The sequence below is a fragment of the Nymphaea colorata genome, chromosome 14, assembly GCF_008831285.2.
Source record: "Nymphaea colorata isolate Beijing-Zhang1983 chromosome 14, ASM883128v2, whole genome shotgun sequence".
In the NCBI taxonomy this organism is placed as follows: Eukaryota; Viridiplantae; Streptophyta; class Magnoliopsida; order Nymphaeales; family Nymphaeaceae; genus Nymphaea; species Nymphaea colorata.
The window spans coordinates 6510458-6534765 of record NC_045151.1 but is presented as its reverse complement, the minus strand read 5'-3'; the positions used below and the strand labels follow the sequence as shown (position 1 = coordinate 6534765).

Sequence of the window (24308 nt, the reverse complement as noted above, 5' to 3'; positions counted from 1 at the left end):
GGAGATTTGAAAAGTTATTTACAAGTGCCATTCACCATTTTTAAAATCCTTTGAATTGTTTTGCAATTTCATTGTCATTCTTTATTTATTCTGAAAAGTTCGTTGAAGAATTCGATAAAAACTTAGAGAGACCCTGTGACATGGAGTTGCATGCACACGGGCGTGCAAGGATAAATGTGCACCAAAGAAAGAAAGAAAAAAAAAAAGAGTTGGGGGCTGGCGTATTCTCAAAATTTGTTTATAAAGAAACTATACTTTAGACTTTTAACTCTTTTATAATATTTTTGACCTTTTAATTTTTATTTTTTTTTAGTATTTTGGTCATCAGACACTATAACTGGAAGGCCTCGTAGAGAGGTCATCCACAGTTCCCTGTTCCAAGAGGTTCCATCTTCTTCACTTTTCCATGATCCACAGTAGCAGAGGATTCTTGTTGGTGGATTGTTCTTCCGAGGGCGCTCTTGACTGGGTAACTTCATTTCACCCCTCATCCTTCGCACCTCTCCATCCAATCTCTTTGATGTTTTCACTTCTGGTCTTACTGGTTTTGCAGGTGTACGTCAAAGAACGGGAAGAATATCAAAGCCAGTGGGGATTCTCATGCCCTCGATCCAATGCGGGTTTTTGTGATCAAGAACGGCTACATCTCCTCGTAGACCTTCTTCCTCGAGATGACGTGTGCAGAAATTTTGAAAAATGGGCGGAGCCGTTGGCAGGGGCCTGACCCTTTCATTATTTTTAAAAAAATTTATATATAAATCATTGCCACAAAAAACAAAAACGTGCATGGGTATTATATTATAGGTAAGAAATTTCTTGGTATAATACGACAAAGTTGTATATCTTAAAAATAAATCAAGAAAATCTCGATAAATTTTTTAAAAAAATAAAACATTGTAAAACGCGTTTTATGTGACACCAATATAAAATTCACAAATTTTATGTACTTTATATACAAATTTTGAAAAATAATATTTTTGATCATGTCAAGGTTTGAAACTGTAATTCGGCATCCCTTACAAAAAATTGAGGGGCTCCACCCGAATACCTAATCTTGTAAACATACTATAGAAGTCCCTCCTCAAAGCCCTCTGCATTCATTGGAGCATTGGACTGGTACAAACTCTTTTCCTCATATCATCTCATCAACTCTATTGAGCCGTGTTGAGGGTCTTGGGTCTTAGTTTTCTTGCATTGTGTATTTCACTTAGAGCACGATTTGCATCTTCTCCTTTTGTTTCTTTTCTACTTTTTATGGCTTTAATTTCATCAAAGTTGTGAAGTCGATTCTTGGAGGATAAGGCAACCGGCAACTTGTGCCTAACCGGTCATGTCTCTCCTTTGTCTACAGCTAGATAGCTTCAGGTGCCTGCATGACTAGAGACAAATTTTTCCGTATTCTATGTATTTTATACGTAAATCTGATTGTATATTATATATGTCATTTGTTAGGTTTGAGAAAGAAAGAGAGAAGATAGCGGCATCTCCATTGCCGCTGATCGATTCTATTTTCTTCATAAGAAACTACTTACCTTGTGATTGCATTGTTTGTCTGGCCGCTCAAGAATAGTCATCGGCCGGCTAGTTTTCCTTATTTTCTTTGTCTAAAAGTAGATATCATTTCAATTTAATGTTTGTCTTCGTTCGACCAGCATAGGTTCTATCTTTTTCAATTCATGATTTGCATACATTATTTAAAGCAATATTTTACCACTATTACTAATATTTTGATTAACTATTACTAATATTTAAAATGTGGAGAATAGTAATATAACAAGCATAATCAACTTAAACAATAAAAAATTAATTGTTGAGTTCATTGAATATGCAAAATCAATAGAAGAAGTTTAACATTACTCATTAAATGTAATCTAATACAATAAACAAAAAACGAAAGCTAAATCTAATCCCTAGAAGAAGGAATGTAAATCTGTAGGAAGGCTTTAATTCGTTTATTCTTAAAAGAAAGACGTAATACAATAAAAAATACTAACAGTACACAATATTTTACGTATAAATAAGTACATAACGTATACATATAACAGGTATCACAATACTACATATTATATAATAGGTATAACAGACTATACATAACAGTACATACGTATAACACGTATTACAATACATATAACAGGAATAACAAATTGTACTACAATACACTTTAACATAATAGTATGTACATATAAGTTTATAACATGTATAACAAAGTAACAATGCATATAACTATATGAGATAGGTATGTAACATAACCATACTAATGTATATATGTAACAGGTATGAGGTATAACAATACTATATAACAGATCAAGTGACTAACAATATATACATATAACAGCATAATCAACATAAGAATACATAAAAATATGTAATCAATACAAAATAAAGTACATAACAATATATACTCAATTAAAAAACTTTAATTGAAAGAAAATGTGACTTTTCACTTTCCCATGGACTAGGCACATTGGCGCCAACACATATCACATCGCCTAAGTGGTGGACTTAAATGAAGGGCGTGGACTCACACTTAGTCGGCACGTAGGTGAGGCCTTAACAAATGTTTGGTAACAGTAACACTGTGTATTGTCTATGAACTTGCCCAAAAGACAGATATATAAAACATTGTGGCAAGTGTTCCATGAATCTATTCCATTTTTTAGATCAGAATCATAAATTAGTAACAATGTGTTGTTGTTGCCAAACGGACCCTTAGGGATTCCTTTGGAGGTGATGCCGGCTAGCAGGTGGGAATTTGTATATGATATCCTTGCCAAGTTTTTAAGAATGGCAAGAGTTGACAAATTGAAGTTGTTAGGGATAAAATTTAGTATCCCATTTTAATAGGAACTAATCATATTTTTTAGATTCTGTTTGGCAAATAAAACGGTATGTTCCCCTATGTCTGACTGTACAGTCAGACTGAAGGAGTCAGCCCATGACATGGTATGTAGTTGTTTCATGAATACGGTCCAAAGATTGGGGAACAATTACAAACCGCTCTATTTGCCAAACATATTCTTAGGCTACCTTACCATGCATTTAGGAGATTCTTCAAGTTGGTTCCATCTAGAGGAATTTCTCTAGAGGTTGATAGATGTGGAGATAATTTTGGTTAAGTAATATGGCTATAAATAGAGCTTAGTTTATTGATTGAGAGGATAATTAGAGTTTTGACCCAAAAAGAAGACAGGTCAACTTTGGTGATTGGGCCCTACCTAAGTTGATGTGTCATCCATGTGGGACAATCCTAGGACCTGCCCAATCCTATGTGTAATCCTAACGAGCAAAGTTTATGTTAAAGAACTTGGCTAATTAAATAATTTACTAGCATCTAATATAGTTACATTATACCATATACATGTGTTCACATAGAGTGAATTACTATCATGCATTAGATAGGGTATTAGCGTGTCACTCCTCATGCTCAAGCTATCCCATGCCACCCATGGATGCATCTCAATCATTATACATGCATACATATCATAACATCATATCATCCGTGTCATATCATGTAGTTATACGATTCATGCATCCGTAAATACATTATACCATTATATGCATGTCATCATGACATGATCATATATAATTTACATACATGCATGTTATGCCATGTTGTTATATATCATCAATGATGCATATGCATATGCATATACATTCATACTTACATGCAAACATACATGTACATATGTAATCACATGTTTGCACCATATGATATAGTATATGGATGTATGTCTTGTGTTATTAATACACTCATCATGCATCAACATCATTGTCATATCATTATAGGCATTCATTATGTAGGTTACATGGGATAGTAGGCATCCGTTCATGCCATACTTCATGCATTTAGATTGAAGCATGATGAGCATATATGTGACTTTATAGGCGTTCCTCCATAGGTTTGGCCCGGGTAGGTTAGTCTTATCACTTTGTATGTGCTTGTCATGCTATATTGTTCAAACATGTAAGCATGTTGGAGTTGTGTTTCCATTGTTGATTTCAGTTTGTGTTAAGTGTTCATATCTATAATGATATTTGTGATTCACTTTATTTATATATGTATTAACGATTGAGACTTGAACGGGCAATTTTTTTTTATTGTTGAAAGAATTTTTAACCATAGTTAGGTAATGTGTCCAGAGTTCCCAAAGCAAACATCATTAAAAAATGATCTGGTATACCTTTTATGACCCATTTTTTTCCCAGTTTTCAAATAGTGAATTTATATTTTTCATTCAAACAACCGTATCTCTTAAAATACAAATGATCAGTGTTATCTTAATGACCCATATCATGTCATTATAGTCAGCGGTAATACATGATATGCTTATGTATTGTAGGCATATCTCTCGTATCATGCTATATGAGAGTCATATTGTATTGTACGATGCGACCGATACACCCTTGTATCGTATGATACGGTGATAAAAAGAATTTTCTTAGGAAACCCACCCTCCCTCTTTCTAAACATGTCTAAGAGCTGTGGGAGGGAGAAGCTTCCCTAGTTTTATGTAAAAATCGCCTATTTGAGCGATAATCATTGATTTATGGAAGAACTTGCCGGTGGAGGAAAAGCTTTGCTCATGGCTTCGAGGGGACGATGGACCTTGATTGATGATGATCTTGATATATTATATGTTATGAAGTTGTAATATAATTTAAAACACATTTATGTGGATGCTTATTATGTTATTATGAATCTCTGATTGCTTATTTCTAAATGTGTTGTTAATCTATTATGGCTTATGAATGATGTGATGAGTTTTTTTTTTTTTTTATATGGAATACATTTTTCCTTTTTTTTTTAACTTTCTTTATGATACAATGTATAGCTCGGCCCGACCGATACCCATTGAGTTGTGCCTTTTACAACATTGCAAATGACATTTGAATTAGAGAAAACGAACTGGATTCTTTGGAGTGTCAACTTTACAGAGAGCCCTATTTTATGAGTTTTTGACACTGTTAACCCTCTGTCCCAGCAAAATTTGATAAACTGCTCTCAATTTCTACATTGCATAGTATAGGGGCATTTTCATCTTTTTTTTGTTTTTCTTGCATTTTTGTCGTGCATTCAAGAAAGATAAGACTTTGATACGAGTGTCTTGGGTTTCGTTTGGGATTAGCTTATTTCCGTCTCTCACGCATCATTTAGATGTGGCCTTGTCATTTATTTAGCATTTAAGAGTAGCGTGTAGTCTCAGGTGTATTTCATTGTTTAATTTGCATGGTTCAGATTTCTCACTTGCCTTTTATCATCCTTTCAGGTCGTGATGTGGTCAGGTGCTTTCCTTTATGCATAATTGAAGCTTTGGTTGATCCCTTGAGCAGAAGAACAGTGCTTGTTTTGTTTTCTTCTTTGAACTCCTAGCAAATGTCGAGGTGTTCGAATTGGTTGCATCTTTACGAGACATTCATATCGTGATTAACAAAGTTTATTTCTATAGTATCTATAGAATTCAATGCAACCTTTAGTCCATTCTCTGTCAACCTTTGTTAATCACTTGGCAAGAGATAAGGAAATTTTGGTTATTGGTGTCCGATTGGCGACGAGAGAGCGTACCAGGAGAAGGGGCGCCGGTGGCTGCTCAAGCTCGCCGTCGTTCATGAACTCGTCAAGTCGAGGAATGCAGGGGCAGAGGGGCTTAGAGGAGAGAGAAGACCGAGGAAATGAGGTGTCCCTGTCCGCTCGTCTCCATCGAGCGGGGTTTCAAAAAACTTTTTTCTTAAGTGGAATCGCGTCCGTCCGATACGATGACATCGGCTGGACGCAGCTTCATTCGTGAGATCCGACAGTCTGAGAGTCCGTGGAGACCGACTATAAACATTATATATATATATAATGTTTATAGTACAATCATGGTTTATGGTGCTTCAGCAACAGTCGATAGTGTTTTTGGGACATCTTAATTTTTTTTAATCATACAACATGCGACATATTAGAATTCACCTATATGTTGTCATATGACCAAAAATTAAAAATCATCTTTAAAAAACAAGAAATTACAAAATCAATCGTTAAAAGAATTCCTTTCTGACCTTTCACATATGCAAACACCATTTAGCTCACCAAGATAAGAACATCACTCAATTTTTTATTTATTAGTTGAAATTTGGCATAGATATAGATTCAAATATAAAATTCAAGTTGAGTTATAATGTTTGGCGAAGAAACGTTGCCACGAAAATACAAATTTATCTCGTATTACTCGTACAGCTTCGCCTGTGGACATTCGTTCTCAGCCCCTTCATTGCTAGCATCCGTTCTCCACACAATATCTTTCAGGCTCGTTGATAAATTCTTGTAGAACTGTAAAATATGGCAGAGTCAGCACATACGGGAGAAAGAAAGAAGGCAGAGGGAGAGAGGGAGAAAGAGATCGAAATTCAGCATTCGACCAGCTTAAGCGTTTGAAGTAAGACTATAAGTGTTCTTGCTAATGACGAATTACCACACAATTTAAAGACGGAAAAGTTAGCCCTATAAGGGCTAATTAAATTGATTACATCCCACAATGATTTCTCCAGCAGATAAGCAAGGACAATTATATGTTATGCTCACTATGTTCAAATGCTCATGATGCTCAGGAAGCGAGCTCAGTAGAATATACTGCAAGGCTAAACAAACATTTTCCAAAATCTTTTTGTTTTACCTCATAAATTTAAAGGGTTTGAACGCAACCGTAGAAAGGGATTCTTAGTCCGAAACTTATGATGTGCAAGTAGACTTTCTAAAGCTCTGAAACGCCAAAAAATCGAAATCCAGTTTTGCAATCATGAACGGGTGAGGTTTCGAGATGTAAATCCAAGCACACAAATTTATGTACATGTGCTACCCAGCCATTTTGGCTTGGTTCTTTTCTATTTTCTGATGTTGTGAGTTGATGTCCAATCTTCTGTTGGACGTTGCAATGTCATTAATAATTATCCCTACATGTTTATGTAATGCATATGGATTTGGCCAACCTTTAGAAAGTAATACGCGTGTAGACTATGCATTAGTCATGCAATTAGGGTAGATTACCTACCTCAGTCGCTTCCTCAAGTTCAACTGTATACACGAAGGCTCAATGTGAAAACTGCACTGCAATTGGAGATGCCGCCAAGAAACTACTATCTAAATTCCAAGACACTTTAATAAAAAATTGCTAGATTAACTAGGAGAAAACCTCGTTTTCCTCGATGTTATTCATGTTCTCTCTCATCTATTTAACCATGGATAAAAGCATTTCACATGAATGGCAGTTGAAGAGGACAATTGTTCCCTCAGTCAACAGGCAGGTCTAGCCCATCATAGGCAGGCCTGAATCATAAGGTCCAATATTCTATTGTACACATGATAAGCTGAGATCTATCACAACAACAAAGTACAATATCACAATTTTTTTGTGACGTCATACTGGCAAAATGGATCCTGTTGACCCGACAAGCACTATGTATCACAATCAAGATAATGCAACACCTTGTACCTATATTGAATTAACATTCAATATACGCTTCTGATACACAAAAAACAGTTTGCCATTCCCTATACCAATTTTATCTGAAAAGTATAGATATAACCAATCCCTCTGCATAAAATAGAATACCAAGGATACCTAGCTAAGTCTTTATGTCAACAAGTTTATAATTTATATTTCTAATTGTGCCCAGTTTCCTCATAAAATAACTCAATTTGTGCCTCAAGTTTGATAGCAAAATAACTCATATTTAATAAGCGTATATGAGAAATAATGAAATGAAGAGCCCAATTCCCCCAGAAGAATTGACTTGGCGTTCAAAGTTGCAAAATTTGCATTATGCTAATCTGAGTTTTCGAACCTGGTTTACCAAATTCATATAACTTAAGGCATCTCATGTTGTTCTCTAATATTAATCCAAAATGAGACCTCCTCCTCTATATATATATATATATATACACTCATCATCTGAGTTCTTTGATTTCTTCTACCGTCTCTCTCTCGCGCTCTCTAGCAACCATCCCTGGGTTTTCTTCATCTCTTCTCACTTTACTCTTCATTCAGTACCTGAGGCAATGAGTTTGTGTGTGTCGATGGATGATCTTAACATAATTGCACATTCATATAAATGACAATAAAATGACATTCATGAGATAACAAAATGATCTTCTTTCTCCACAGATCTCCTTTAGATCAAAGTTGGCTGCTTTCCTCAATGTCTCTTGTTAGATCGAATTAATTTGTGGTATTAGGTTCTGCACTACAGTAGCAACACTAACTAATCTCCTCAAAATATAATTAGAATTCAATTAACATCACCTCAATACAAGGTAGAGTCTTTAATATATATAAAAACTAACACAATTACACAAATGAAGGAGCATGGACACTTTAATTCACAATATTAGATCAATTTACTGCAAGTAGTGCAACAAACTTGATGTGCCTCAAGTGCTATAGCAAAATAACTCATTTAATAAGTATATACAAGCAATAAAGAAATGAAGGGATCAACTTCTCCCTCCTCTACCCCCCTCCCTCTGCCCCACCACCCAAAACAGAACAAAAGAATTGACTTAGCATTTAAAGTTGTCAAATTTACATTATGCCGATCTGAATTTTTGAACCCGGTTTACCAAATTCACATCTTATGTTGGCAAAACAATCCTAAATGTTTCCGAGTGGGCAAGTATACCTAACTTTCACCTTCAGACAGCGCTTTGATATCCCATCAAAAGACATTATGTGTTATATAGTAGATGTTATATGTATGTATATATGCCTTCAATAGATAGTTAAGTACCTTGTTGAATTCCAAGGTGTCGCCCTTGGACTTGCGAAGCTCCACCATGTATAGAGAAGGAGCAACCTCAAAAACCTGTCGAACTCAGAGCACATCCAGTAATTAAAGCTTGATATTTGCAAAACCAAATAAAAAGCAAGTATTGATTTAAAATTTGACCAAGGAAACAATCACAATAACCATATCACAAAACAAGTACTGATTTAAAATTTGACCAGGGAAACAAAAAATGCATACAGGAAATTCGAGTCACCAGAAGTTGACCAGCAAAGCCACTGGAGAGATAAATAACAGCTAGCCACCTAATTTTTCTGCTTCCCAAATAATGCAGCCAACAATCTATCATAAGAAACGACTAGTCCCGTAGACCAGTGTTTCAAAACTCGCCGAATAAATCCGCTGACTAGGCTCACTATCAGATTAACCCAGTAAAAGGACTCGATTTTATTCAAAAATCAAAAAGACTCACCTGAAACTCATTGAGTCAACTCATTTCTCTCGCTCAAAAGATAGATGTTATCTTGACCCTAATGCTTGGTCTTTGTAGAGAAGTTTTTCATTGATAAGATACTTGATACTCGATTACATGAAGTAACTTAATGGTCTTGTTTCTTGCTATTGCATGAGTAAATAAAACTTAGTCATGGTTTCACTTGATGTTTATAAGCAATCAGGTCATTCTACAAACTTTTTATGTTTCAATGACAATTGACAAGGTAAATATTTTTTTACTTCTAGAGACAAAAGAACAAAATATGGGCAGAGTAGCCAAGTTGACCAGCCAAGTCACAAGTTGATAATACACGAGTCAAGCCTGAATCACTGGCTATCAAAACGTTGCTGTTAACTACGCAGTCCCAAGACTGTTTTTCTGTTCTTTTCAATTTACATATCAGAAACTACTTTTAGGTTCCAGCCTTCTGATTGTTACAGGTCACCCATAATCCTTCAATGTTGTGACATGCAAATAGCAGGGTTTGGACTGATTCAGCTAAAACTATTCTTTGTCCAAACAAGACTATCTAATAATTACTAGGAGGAAACTACCTCTGTCGCAACCAACAGATGACCTTTCCTTCCAGTTTTGGAACCTTGCAATTTCATCTGCATAAGAAAAAGAACATTTGTGATAATTGGTTCAAACATAGTTCAAATGCACGAATTCTAGTTAACTCTTATGCATAGTTAACTAATAATTCTATGAAGAGCCTGACTTGGTGACTATGATATTAAGTGCTCCACCAGTCAACTTCGTTATTTCAGACTTAGCAAATCTCTGACCAACAGATATGGTCCTCTCCATACTAAATAGCTCCAGCTATTTTCCTTCAGGACATTGAATTCTTACTTGCAATAGAAATTTTAAGTTATGGAAGTCAGTGGTGCCAAGTAAACCATGCCCATTGACCAAGAGAATGAACCAACTATAAAAGAATTGATGCCAGCTCAATCAAGCCAAAAAGAAAAATGAGTGCAAAACAATGAGATGGGGCACAAAGGAAGAAAAGTGTATGGGGAACATATCTCACAGGTCATCATGTACTGCAGAGCAGCTCATACCTCGTATTACATTCTAGCCACTCACTAATAAGCTCAGGCAGTTACTGGACCTTGATGCATGTTTGTCATACATTTCACACCAATGAGACAGAAAAAATGAACATGTATAACTAGTATTTTAGGAAAAGTAAAGATGGTAAACAAGCACCACAGAAATGTTCTCAGAAAAACTCGAAAAACAGAACTCGATTGAGATTCAGTATCTAAATCACATGGACATGTCAAAAATAGCGCTGCACCCACATTGATGCAGGTGCAGGTATGGGTGTGGACTCACCCCGACACAGCACCTGACTCAGTTTGATTGAATCAGGTGCTGCTGACTGCACCATCTGTTTTATCTTGCATTTTTTTTTCCTACTTTTTCCTTCAACCATCTTTTCCTCCTAGGTTTTCCCTCCTCTTTTCTCTTTCTTTTTCCCCCTTTTTCCCTCTTATTTCTCTCTCTTCCCCTCTTTCTTTCTCATTCCCTATGAAGGGAAAGAGTCATTTTCAAAGGACAGAAACTTAATGTTGTTTTTAAAGGACATCAAATTTTATTTGTCAATATTTTATATTTTTTTAATGAAGGTCACAAGCCTTGTAAAACAGACCTACTCGTCCGTTCTAAAGGATGACTAAGGCTGTTGACTGTGCTCCTTTAGGGAGGACAGCCAGGCCTCTCATCCTTTCATTATTTTATTTAACAAAATTTTGAATGAGACTAACGTAACCTTAATAAAAAATAAAAATTACAAACAAATAAACCATTACAGCTTTAATTATTTATTTAACCGATTATTAACAGATTAGCCCTCGGCACACCAACACCCACATTTTTTTGGAACTTGCTGTATCCCAACCCGCATCCGGACTGTCACCTACACCCATGTGGCATAGTTCGTACATACTATGTCTAGTAACAACATGTATAACAAAGGTCCTAATTATATATGGACAAAGACACAAAGTTATTGTGAATGATCAACTTTTGCATGCTGGTTATGCAACTCATACATCAATACCATGCGGTTCCACACTTGGCATGGTTCCTGCTTATATGGGGACAAGCTGGTTCTTGAATCTAGGGTCAGTCACACATGGTGTTCACTTGACACTAATTAGACATGATGTCACCCTTTGATAATGGAGAAGTGTATTTTCAATAAGTCATTCAGCTGGCCAGTCCATAATGAAAAAGAAAAAGTCTACAAATTTTTGCGTTGAAAAGGACTGGTCACATCTTTGCTCAGAACATGAAAAATCTAGTATTGAATTCAGAATTGAATCTATCACCTAGCTTCTCATTTAAGAAAAAGTTCAATCAGACAATGAAACAAAAGTGACAACATTCGCCCACAATCCTGGACTGACTACTACCACACGTTAGTTCTATGTATTGAGAGTCATCAACCACTAATAAAACATACCGATTACGACAGACTAAATGAGGCCACCAATTTCTCTAATCCCTTCTTTGTGACATGCAAATAGATTTATTAATTAACTTTGCAGTATAACCTTATAATTGTGCTTCATTACATCAAATCCCATTGGTGTGGCAGCTTCTTCAATTTTTGAAATGATCTCTTCGGCAGGACATTTTGATGTAAATCTTGTCTGCCTCCTGACAACACCCTGAAAAAGCAAAAGAGATAAAAAATGAGATTCCTTTGCAATACATTTCTAATTGACCCACAGCAGCAAAAGTAATTAAGGCATCACACAACATGATGAGAGCTACTGCCATGGAGCTAAATAAGGAGAATAATCAGATAAAAATTTCATTATTAAATTAAATAATGAGAATAATCACAAAACAACCAGAGTTCTGTGCCTAATAGCACTTGCTTAGTAAAGGACAGATCGCAGGTGGGTTGCAAGTAAAATTTTTGAAACATAAGCTTTTGTTCCAACTTCCAAGGTTCAAGCTGCAGAAGATGCAGTGCAACCAAAGTAAAGGTCAGATAGGGTCAATCTAAGCAGAATTTTTAGTAGATGAAATACTTCCAAATCCAGATTAGGATGAAGACCAATTTCATTGTCTTGATCTATTAATAAATATTCTAAACACTAAAGCACCAAATTCCAAGCAAAGGATTATCTGTGTACTTAAATCCATAAAGATGATACATCAAGTAATCAACATAACAGGAAATAATGATATAGCAGAGACAATGAACACTGTGCACAATAAAATACCATAATAGCCACATATAACATTTTGGAGCATATATGCAAGTTTCCTACCTTTCTTCTAATGGAGATTACTGATGAAACAAAAGCCAATTTAAGCAGAAAGAAATATTGTCTCTTTCAAGTTTTAACAGAAAGAGAAAAGCAAAAAAGAAACATAACATGCTCGAAAGCTAGCACTAACAATTCAAAGCATACCATATGTTTCTCAAATAAACTGCTGAGATTTAATCCTTGAGAAGTTGAAATAAGTTGAAATGCATTCATCAACATTGGTCTTCCTTCCTTCCTCTCAATGACAAGATTTCCAGGGTTCTGCCATTGAAAACAGCAATCTTCTGATAAATTGAAACTCATTTTTCTATATTTTGTAATCAGGCAAAAAAAAATTACCATTGATTCATCAAAGACAGTGTCTACATCATCAAGACTGATATTAGTTTTCTCAAAGCTTGGTGGCTCGTATCCTTTCTTGAACCACTCAGTCTCCATGACCTCTGCAATCGTTATACGCTGTATCATATAATTCAACGAAAATTAGGAGTGCCAAAAGCTTGTCTTGTTCCATTCTTGTCTACATAACCAAACATTAGCTTGGAAAGTGAAAATCCACAAGACAATCAATGGAAACAGAAAGCACAGCAAAAATAAGACATACAGTCTTGACATTGGGGTCCAGGATTTTTTTGATCAGCTTCTTTGCACTCGTGGAAAACCACGGAGGACAAGTAAAATTTGCTTTGGAAATCTGCAAGTCCCAAATTCAACATATGCTAGAAGATAGCATCTTGACTAGTCAAAATCAACTCAAAAAGTTACTTGCCTTTTTGTATAGCTCCATAAGATTAGAGTCATCAAATGGTAAGTAACCTGCCATAAGAACATAAAGGATCACCCCACAAGACCACAGATCAGCCTTCGATCCATCATATCCCTTGTCATTTATTACCTGCCAATACACTCAAAAATGCAACTAAGAAAGTGAAACAAGAACATCATCCTTAGCATCATCAGATTTTGTCATTCATTTTGAATCAACACACAATTCATGGTACCTCTGGCGCAACATAATTAGGTGTTCCACATGTGGTATAAAGTAACCCATTTTCCTGGATCAAAAAGTTTCCGATTTTAGATGTTTGATCATACATTCCAAGAGGAACAACTTAGATATCACAAGGTTCTTCGTCTAGAACCTAATAGTCACAAAACATAAGGATAAGCATCTGAGAATGTAAAGATTATAAGCAATATTAAAGTTACAATCTAATAGTTAAGTTTATTCATCAATAGAGTTCCAACAGGTAGACATGGTTTGCAATTAAACTAACAAAATTTGCAATTAAACTAACAAAACTGTGGTCATAAAACAAAATCACTGCACTCTACAGGCTTGTCACATCTACTGAACCAAGGAAACCCAGTTATAATCATTTGTTTAGCATTCTGTGAAAGTACAAACTGTACACAAGGTGAATATTTTAGTAAGGTATAAATGTGAAATTGTAATATTAGCATTGCTTTTTTCTGGAAGATAATCTTTCATATCCTAAGATGAAGAAGATTCATCATGATTAGTTTACTTACTTGAACTTGCGGAGATAGAGCACTTAATCCAAAATCTGAAACTTTAAGAACACCATCTGAATCTAGTAACAAGTTCTCTGGCTGAATAATTACTGAAACAGGTTAAGCAGGAACCAACACAAAAGGATGAAACAATAAATAGTTAAATACAGCAAAGAAAATGCCTAAGGTTTAGTCTGACCTTCAAATCCCGATGATATACTCCTCTACTGTGACAATAATCCACAGCGTTGATGAGTTGTTGGAAGTACTTCCGTGCCTCATCCTCTTTCAATCTCCCATGATTTAACTAAAATAAGATAGAAAAAAGAAATAACCTTCTGAAAAATGGATTCTAGCACCCAGTTACACCAAACAACATGCAAAAAAATCAGGAAAATCTGGCTATGATTTTTATTCCAGCAAGAACACATATAAAGACAAGTGGTTGGCACTTGGGATGGCTAAATATCTTACAATTTTATCAAATAGCTCCCCACCAGTAACAAATTCCAAAATGATATAAATCTTAGTCTTGCTAGCCATCACCTGCATCAAGATCCAGTAACTTAAGTACATTAAAGAGTAGATACACAAAAGAAAAAACCTTCTCTTTCCTTCTAAGCTAATAAAAGATTACAAAAAACATTCTCCTAATTGCCTTCAAACTCAACAAAAACTTCAGTTTACCTCATGCATCTGTATGACATTGGGATGTTTAATCAATTTCATGGTTGAAATTTCTCGCTTGATCTGCAACAAGGAATGTGAAATCACTTATTGTGTAGCATTTACGGACTTGATACCAGACAGCATTGCATTTCAATTTTTGCTTGCATATCTCCTTATGATTCTGAAATATAAATATTTGATATAATGTTTTGAGCCTTTGTAATAATATTCTTCAATCTATCAACCATGGGTAAAGCTACACTGCCTAGCAATCTCATGGTTCCAGATATAGACCATTTCATGATAAAACATGTTGAAAATTGAAATAGATCTTGCCAGGAGGTTTTGAAATATCTGTTCTTCCACTGCATCACTCTAAAATTGTAGATAACAAAACAAGCCCACAGACTTGTTTTCTTAAGCAAACCATGTTGATGAAGGTGGTGCAACAAATACAAGAAAGATACATCTAAAAATATGTATCATACCTGGGCAATATGTAATGGGACTGACATATCCCATGAATGTGTAATATATATACAGAGACATTGAGAACCGCCAGGATGACAACTTTTGAAAAACAAAGGTCAACTTTTTATCAGGTCCACAGGACTCCCCTTCACATTTCCCCACACAATCAACAAAAGATGAACTAGGAAGGGAAATAGAGCAACTTTCCGATGCAAGCTTGCCTTCTACTTGAAATAACATGATAGGCAACATGCTTTTTGAATTTTCTAATGAAGGGCTAGGTTCTTCTGGTGTCATATGTGGACATGAATTCTCTCCAATAGAACTAGAAAATTCAAGGTGAATACTGCATTTGAGCAGTGGTAACATTCTTTTCTGCAAGAGATGTTACCTACTTTCGATTTCACTAAGATCTAATTAATCTGACACTTTAATATAAAAAAAAATTGAATGTTTTCCCAACTTTTTTGAGAAATAGCTATATCAAATAGAGCAAAGTCCTATTCCGTGTGGGCATAGCATGCAGGTGAAAAAAGTAAAGAGAATTATTTTATACCAAGCGTCTTAATTGCAGTAAAAGAGTTTAAAGTAAAAAATTAAAAAAAAATCAAAGAGGACCTTTTTTGGAAATAATATAAAAGAGAGGTCACAACAAAAAGATTATAGCAGACCCTAATCCCTAAGATGAGCTGGCTAGCATCTTCTTCTGCCACCAGGTATGTCTTCTCTATCTCCTCCTCCTCCTTTCTCTTCATCTTTTTTCCTTATGTGTCCTTTTCTATGTCACACGGGTACTGCTTTTATGGAGGAGCACCCATACCATATGGGTACGATACCGTTAAGGGACCCGCTACCCCCATGGGTACGTCCTGGGTACAGCCAAAGCAATACCGGGTATAGTCAACATACTCATCACGTATCCATCCTTTTCTGGACTCGGCCAATGTTGACCAAATCCATTTCTATTGAAAAATTAGAGTTGTCCATGTTTTTTTTAGCTTTAGTATGTTTGTTGCTTACATACTTTGTTCATTAGTTTTTTCTTAGTAATCTATACATTTTGAATCATGAATGTGCTATTTTTATTTTTTTGAATATATATCTATATACATATATATACACACACACCTCTGTATCCATGTTTTTTCTAAATAGTCCATATGTGTCCCCACACTCATACCCGTACCTATGTAACATAGGTCCCTTCACGTCCATGTATCATAAGGAAAGATGCTTGTCTGGGCCAGTAAATCTTATGAAGGGGCAATTTCCATTCTAATTTCTTTTTTATGACAATTCACCCATGGGTTTAGGCAACTGGATATAGGTGAAGAATTGCCTCATTGATCAAGATATTGAAGAATTTTTTTTTACTAGTTAATCAATAATCAAAGCCTGCTTACTTACTGACAGTTTGAGTAAGCATCAAAATTGGTCTACCACGCCAAATTAATCTGGTAACTATCACTATCTTTAAATTTTGTTTAAATAATGGCAAGCAATCATCTAAAAATCGGTACCATCCTTTCTCCTTTGAAAAAACATTCCTCATGGACTCATATTTTATCTCTCTTCTCAAGCCTTCTTAAGTTTTTCCACACACCTCTAGCTCACTAACCATGGGCATGGTATTCTAGATGATGCTACCTTATGTTTAGCTACTATTGCTCTGTGGTAGGTCTGTGGTAGTCTATGTCACATAGGTATGGGTAGCGAGTATGGTTATGGACTGTTTTCAAGCCATACATACATACATACATACATATATATATATATATATATATATCAAAAATAAGAATTCAAACAAATAAAACAACACATTCATGATTCAAAATTTATAGATTATGAAGAAGAAACTAATGAACAAAGTATGAAAGTAACAAACATACTTAAAATCCAAAAAAAAAAAAAAAAACTAAAATGGACTTGATCAACATCGACCTAGACCAAGAAAGGATGGATAAATACGGTTTTGACCGTACCTAGGATGTACTCATGGGCATACCAAAATCCATACCGGCACCGCACCCATGTGGTATGAGTACTGCTCCATAAAAGCAGAACCCGTGTGACATAAGCGGTAGTCAACATACAGCTATAGTAAAAATTATATTAAGTTGAAACACATATCCTTTAGGTTCACTCACTCTCTCTCCCCCCCTCAAACACACACAAGCAAACCTAATATGCAAGTATCACAAGCACAAAAGAGTTTTATTTTTCCACTATAACCAAATAGAACAAAATCTTTTATAGATTTGGCACTATTGCATAATTACGTAACAGGCCACTTAATTTTTTTAAGTTTGCTCTGAGTAGGGCCAATAGTTTGTACGAGGCCTTACAACCAAAAAGACATCCAGCCACTCTGCCTTGGGAGTTGGACTTAAAACCTTCAAAATGGACAATGGAAGGAGATCAATGTCCAGGGTACATCCATCATAAACTAATAAGGATATGCTTAAACTCCTTTTGCCTATTTCAAAAGATAGGGTAGGCCTATAAAGTAATTCACCTTGCCTATTTCAAAAAAGGAAGCCTTAAACTGTTTATTAATCAGAACTATTAGCTTGGACAGATTAAGAAAGAGGAAAAGGCATCTAGAAGAATATAGGAGATGATGCTTTTGGCTATGGTCAAGGAAAAGTGCACAGAAAAAAAAACCCTCTTTTCTCTTTTGTGTATGTGTGTGTGCATAAAAACTCATCCTTGGCATGGCTAAAAATATTTGGAAATTTCCCAGACAAAATCCTAGAGACTAGGACTTAATCAAGTTTTTTAAGTTGACAAAAATCACCTTTTTATCTTCTTTATTGTGAATGCACTTTCATTTGCCAGGGATGAAACTAGAGAAAAACATAGGGGAATGGGATATCTTGTTGTTTTCTTATGTAGAAGTTAAAAGCCGGTTGATTCAGAAACTGGTTCCACATCAGAAACGAGAAAGAAGAATGTCTAGAGAAGATGTCGACCACAAAAAGTCCCTCACTTCATCGAATACCAGAACCAAAGAACTTTATTTTTTGACACATAGTGGTCTGGGAAGCCACTATTGAAGCAACTTCGGAAGACCAAATGAGCAACATATAAGAACTCAACAGAATTCATAATAATAAAAAAAAAACCAAGACAATTCCTTCTCTAGCTAGACAACTGATGCTGAAATGAGGGGGAGGGAGTTTCAGACAAATTATTTGTGCAAAATTTTTGGATGCCTGAAGCTTCAAGGAATATAAAAAAAATTATAAGTACTTAAAGTATCACACACAATCCCATCATTAGCAAGCAGAAAAAGGGAAACTGCAAAAAGGCCACAACCCTCCCCACAATATAACACACCTGGCCGATCATCTTGTGCTTGAGCACTTTGTCCTTATCGAGTATCTTGATTGCAACGCTCTCCCCTGTTTCAACATTCCTTGCGAACTTCACCTTCGCAAAATTCCCTTCCCCGATCGTCCTTCCAACCTCATACTTTCCAACCCTTGTCCTGCCATTGGAGTTCATCTTCCCCTTACCCTCCCTTCCCAAACCCAGACGTCAAGCTCTGAAGTTATAACGTTATCCTTCTGAGATAAGCAGTTATGCTCTCTTCTTCTTGCAAGGTTGCCACACCTGAGACTTCTCCACCGCGTTCATGGTTTTTCTAGATATCGATTGAAGCCACCAGAGAAGGAAGAAAATGGCGACAAGGAAAAAAGGAGAAACAAAAGAGAACCCTCTAGTTTGAGATCACCAGTGAGAAATTGAAAAAGAATTTGTGGGCGTATCAGCGCAGACAGCTCCAACCACCATTCTGGTTCCCAAAGGAACCGGACAACATAGCACCACCAGCCCTCCCTCCCTCCTATGAAACGGAATCTCCGCCGCAGCTGTTTGGCACAAGGATAGAGAAACACAAGAAACCTTGTTCTGAAATCAGGTGGAAGCAACCAGCAAGGGGCAGAACTACTGCAACGAAAAGAAGAAAACCGGGTCAGAGAAAAATGACAGAGAAATAAAGGATAGAAGAAAACATATAGTGGAATCACCGAAAGCGGTGAACGCTACGGAGATTCCCAGAAAGCACTGGCTGTTGCTACCGCTGGAAGAAAAGAAAACCAAATAAACAAGCTTTTGCTGCAAGCACACAAAATCTACAAGTAAAGTTAATGTAATTAAAGGGGGGAGACTTCTCGACGAATTTGAACAACAGAATAGAAATCAAGCAACTCCACCCGTCCTCCTAGCCTCTATTAAGTCCAAACAAAAAAAGAAAAAGAACATCCAAAGCCTGCTGATAAACATTATATTTTCAACATGACCTAAAATCAAGATAACCCTAATCACGAGCGGCATGCTAATTCACAGCAACACGACATCAATTAGCTCTTGAAAGACAAACTCTATCTGAGAAGAAGAAGAAGAAGAAGCAGAAGAAGGGTAGCAAACCTGAAAGGACAGTGATTGCAGCAAAAGAAGTTCGGTGGAATAGGGTGGTAGACGGTGGATGCAGCAACGATCCGTGGAATCACTGGATGGAAAGGTAGCCAAGAAGAAAGAGAATCGGGTGAGGAGGCGAAGGTTGACTTCTCCTCTTTTCTTTTGGCCTTTGGTTTTTCTGCGTTCGAGTCGTGCCGATGGCGGCGTCATACGTATACATACGTAGACATGCTGAATGTATCCGGCAGACTTTGGTCAACGCGCGGCTTAACACTTCTAACCTTTTTCTGAGTCTCCATTTTGCCCTTAGAGACTGTTTAGGGATAATAACAGAGTTTCCTTTTCTCTTGTGTTCACCTTAAAAAATAACACAGATTCATCAAATATTTTTAAGTAAATGTTCTTACATTTTTTAAACTGAACAGATCGAATTTTAAAATTTAGATTCAGGTTCTGATATACATACGTAATCAGATTCAAATTGTAAAATTGAATTTTATATTCAAATTCAAATATAACTTTTTTTTTTATTCGTACTTGAGTTATGAATAATAAAAAAACAATTAATGACATATCCAATTAGAATCTGCAATTGTGTTCACAGGCCACTATCCCCATCATAGATAGTATAGAATAAGTGAATGCTCCGAGTCCGTCCTCAAGACGTCGTCGCATGGCCGTCCGATCTCGCTCGATCGGATAGCTCGCGTTTCACCCCTATTTAATGGCGCGGGCCATGCCCTTTCGACCTCTCTCCTCTCTCCTCGACAGCCCGTGCCGAAGGAGTCGCCCAGCTCGCGCCCCATCTGCCGAGGGAGAACCAGGTACAGGGGACTCCCGGCGACATTCTGTCATCTTCTTCTTCCTTCCCTTTTTGCTGAAACACTGCCCCGAACCCCCTTCCCTCACGCCCTAACCCTCGATTGCTCCCCCTGACACCATTCTACCCACCACCCCCCAAGGGCCCCTCGGACAGTTCGCGCCCAAGAAACCATTGGAAGAGTCACCATTGCAGTCGCGAAGCTTGCCCCCATTGCGGAACTATCCACCACCCATCTGCCGAGAGAGAGCCAGGCACACCCTCGTCCGACGGCATTCTGTCGTCTTCTTCTTCTTCCTTGCCCTTTTATTGAAACCCTCTCCCGAACCCCCTTCCCCTCACACCCTAAGCCTTGTAGATGGAAATTCGAATAAGGTAGGGGACGTTCTTATATCCCAAGTCTCACGTTGGAAAACTGTTTACATACCAATTTTTTGGTATTTGATATTTGATCTTGGATACAGATAAGAATTTAGGTTTGTGAAATTCTTTGTTGGACTGGGATTGTTGATTCTTATTGGTGGTTTTCTGTCCAATATGTTTTAAGAGATCTTGAATACTGGGTAATTGTTGGGATGACATGCACTTCATACTGAGATCTTCTAATTGGATGAAAAAGGCGTTAATCTTTTTTTCGTTTGCGGATCTTAACCATTTTTTGTTGCCATGAATTTGATTCTTTTTTCTTATTTTCGTGCTTATTGTCAATAATATTGTAAAGTAAAAAAAAAAAAAAAAAAACTGTTGTTCGTTCATTTTAAAGTACTGCCGTTTCTTTTTCTGGTTTTCAAATTCGACCGTTGAATTTTCTTCTTTTGCCGTGTTTAATCTGTAATCTAAACAGCGAAACTTGACTACCAATTGTTCGATATAATGCTTTAAAAGGCTAAACTTCATTTGGAATTCATTTTTTAATCGATAATTATGGAAGGTACTTTGGTCGTATGCTCTTTTTCAAGTTTGCATAATTGCTACTTTGGTTTCTTAAGTTAATATAACACAAATTTTGTTATTCGAGTTTGGATGAGCCTCTGACATTAGCTTTGAATTTTGATTGTTATACCTAGTATACGTGAGACATACCAAGTATATGTGAGATATACTTGGCCTTAGTAAGTCGTGGATCTTTATGCTAAATCGCACTTGTAACATATCACTGGGAAGGATGTTTTAAGTACAGAATAAATATTTTTGTATTTAATGAGTACAAAAATTTTATGTTGTGAAGTTCAATGGATACAGAGCCATATTTTTGGTTTATGAGCCATATTTAGGTACTTGACAGCAAGCCACAAAGATGTATCATGATATTTATAATGTCAAAGAGGATTTATGTGATCCAAGGAAGTGATTAAGCAGCAAAAAAAGCCTAACAGATTCATGGTTTTTCTATTTTATGTGTGTAAGTGTGCATATATGAGTATAGGGTGCAATGGGCGGGGGAGTGGGGCGGGGGGAGGAATAGCAAGATCTATGGTGAAGATTTTTCAAACAAAAAGTTTCTCCACCACTAGAGAACGAAAAAATGGCAACAGACTCACAGAGATTTTTCATATAAGAATCTAATGGGTTCTGAAATATTGAAGCTATAACATTTTCTCTTATTTGGATTATTGAAAAAGCTGGCAGTTCTTTTCTTACCCTTGTTCTTCTTATCATATTGAGTTTTTAAAATATGCAGGATATATGGAAAACATCCATGCATCATTAAAAAAATCTTAACCCACATGGATCTGGCATTCTATGTATTGGCTTTCGTCTCTGGCCACCAAATGTTTGTTCCTCTTAATAACTAAAAGGAGGACATGGTAAGGAAGTACATAAACAAAAGAGAAGAGAAGTGGAATTAAATATGACGAGATAGTAAAATGTATGGATGTATCTAAAACATTTAGCAGAAAGTTTAGTTTATTAGGATGGCTACTCGATTTTTAAGCCACTAATTAGTCTACACATCAGTCTAACCAATGTTGTGCGGATCTGGTTTGAACACTAATGTGTTACTGGTAAGGGTTGTAAATGGGGTAAATCTGGCTTGAAGACTTTTAGTTGTACTCCTTGTCCTCACTTGACTAGTCATTGCAATTAACTTATGTAGATATTGTTTTTCTTTTTTCTTTTTTTTTTGCTAGTATCCTGTTGTTTTGTTTGGGTTACCTTTATTATTTACTTATGACTACTTGTTTACTTTTATTTATTAATTCATGCCCGTAGGTGCATTTGCAGGCTCTTCTACTTACCAGGTGTTTCAATGTAGATGTGGGCATGTAGCACCAGTTAGAGTTGTAAAACATTGAACAAATTTGGGTAGACTTCTCTATGGGTGTTGGAATTATGTATGTGACTTTTTAAAAGTTGTGTTAGTTATTAAACTAAGTATAATAGTGAATGTCATCCTTTTACACCCTTTTTGAATAAAGAGAAATGAATGGAAAGGAACAGATGTATAAAAAAGGAAAAGAAATGGAATAGAAAAAGAAAAAAAGGAAAGAAAATAAATTATTATAAAAGCTTGTTTGGAAAAAAATGAAACGAACGATGGTTTCAATCATGCTTAATCATTTAGACTACATAAGGAAATGAGAGAAAGAGAAATTAATTGGTTTATAATAATACCCCTAACAATATACTACGTATTGTCCAAGTAAAAACATTTACAAAACATTTTTTATTCTAATATATGACCCGATTCAAGAGTGCCACGTGTGTTCTTGAAAAACTATTTTATATGTAGTTTACTTTTTTATTTTTTATTTTTATATAATTTTATTTATTTTGTTAAAAATGACTTTTAAATGTTTTATCGCTATAATTTGCTAGGCAATCTTATATAAATAATAAAATATGATCACCATATGAAATATTTTATCATATAAATGTTTATTTTTAAATATGTAATTATGGGAGTTTCGGAGAAACACCGAAGTGTTAGGCACCCACTTGTGAGAAGATCATATTGTTCACAAACAGCGAAGTTTTGCAAGTATTGGACCCTATCTAGTAGGCATTGTGGTATGATGCAAAACAGTCACCATATGCAGAAACTTCTGAACTTAAATAAATGGCCACCAGTATGTTCTTCTAAGTCCAGATCTTCTAATTTTCTAAATGATAAATGATGAAGATGGAGAAGGCGATTTTGGAAAATACATCAAGAATGGTGATTGGTTCATTAACAATATGTTGACAGTATATTGTTGTTCCATCGTGCAGACAAGCAAGTTGCAACAGATTAAGCACATATGTAAGACATTACTGGTTACGTCTGAAATATTAACTTGTGCAAAACATACAAAAAGATAGATCCTTGGACATGCCTAACTTGGTGATGCCTCAATAAGGGAGATAGAATACCAAGGGAGAGTCCCTTGAGTTCTTCCCAACATATGGAGAATTACACCCAACGTGGGGATGAGACTTATCACGACAGAGAAAAAATTGCACTCAACAGCTGACGCGGAGGAAAAACTGATCTTAATAAGAAAGATGACGATAATGACGAATGTGTCATTTTGATAGAGAGTCCATCGTTAGCAAATCGTTTGCCTTCCAGTCTCTCCCATTTTGGAGGGCTTGGGGAGACACTTATTTTTTCCCTTCCATTCCTCCCCATTCCTTCTCATGCAAACATAAGACCAAGGTAGGTCTAGGTTCATTTAGGTTTTTAGTTTGGGGCTCGTCAAAATGAACTCTTAGTTTACCAAGGTTTGAACCTATGTCAAGGCAGAGACATCTTGACTGGGTTCTAGATTTAAGGCAAGGATCAACTAGAGTTAGACCAACTTGAACAAGACCTGAGTATGAACCAAAGTAGTACCAATCCTAGTATGGTTTAATGTAGATCCAAGCAGCGGGCTCA

General features: G+C 36.0%; 1 protein-coding gene and 1 long non-coding RNA gene across 4 annotated transcripts; one reads left to right on the top strand and one right to left on the bottom strand.

The window, feature by feature from the left end:
- Positions 1 to 6075: 6075 nt before the first annotated feature.
- LOC116267578 (CBL-interacting protein kinase 23) lies at positions 6076 to 19808 on the bottom strand. 3 transcript variants are annotated; one of them, XM_031649393.2, is made up of 15 exons: positions 19639 to 19805; positions 18547 to 19158; positions 14755 to 14817; positions 14542 to 14613; positions 14267 to 14374; positions 14086 to 14166; positions 13554 to 13607; positions 13322 to 13447; positions 13157 to 13246; positions 12892 to 13011; positions 12697 to 12813; positions 11824 to 11940; positions 9811 to 9867; positions 8764 to 8838; positions 6076 to 6310 (listed from the first exon to the last, which is right to left on the bottom strand). In XM_031649393.2, the coding sequence occupies exons 2-15, from the start codon at positions 18712 to 18714 to the stop codon at positions 6206 to 6208; spliced, it is 1353 nt and encodes a 450-aa protein (XP_031505253.1). In that variant the 5' UTR covers positions 18715 to 19158; positions 19639 to 19805; the 3' UTR covers positions 6076 to 6205. The 3 variants fall into 3 exon arrangements, with proteins under 3 accessions (XP_031505253.1, XP_031505250.1, XP_031505251.1); XM_031649390.2 differs by having other exon boundaries at positions 12697 to 13011; positions 19639 to 19808; XM_031649391.2 differs by lacking the exon at positions 19639 to 19805 and adding an exon at positions 19239 to 19594 and having other exon boundaries at positions 12697 to 13011.
- A 506-nt stretch (positions 19809 to 20314) lies between these two features.
- On the top strand, positions 20315 to 22855 carry LOC126409237 (uncharacterized). The gene is made up of 2 exons (XR_007572090.1): positions 20315 to 20824; positions 22664 to 22855. It is a non-coding gene; the product is annotated as an uncharacterized LOC126409237 (long non-coding RNA).
- The last annotated feature ends 1453 nt before the right edge of the window (positions 22856 to 24308 follow it).

Bases quoted from the DNA above. Each gene is read 5' to 3' on its own strand.
- LOC116267578 (XM_031649390.2), bottom strand. From the start codon at position 18,714: ATGAACTCCAATGGCAGGACAAGGGTTGGAAAGTATGAGGTTGGAAGG. The intron at 13,012-13,156 runs GTATGTCTTATT...TATATGATACAG, and splicing joins TGGACCCCAATGTCAAGACT to CGTATAACGATTGCAGAGGT. The intron at 8,839-9,810 runs GTAGTTTCCTCC...TGAGTTCGACAG, and splicing joins ATCTGTTGGTTGCGACAGAG to GTTTTTGAGGTTGCTCCTTC.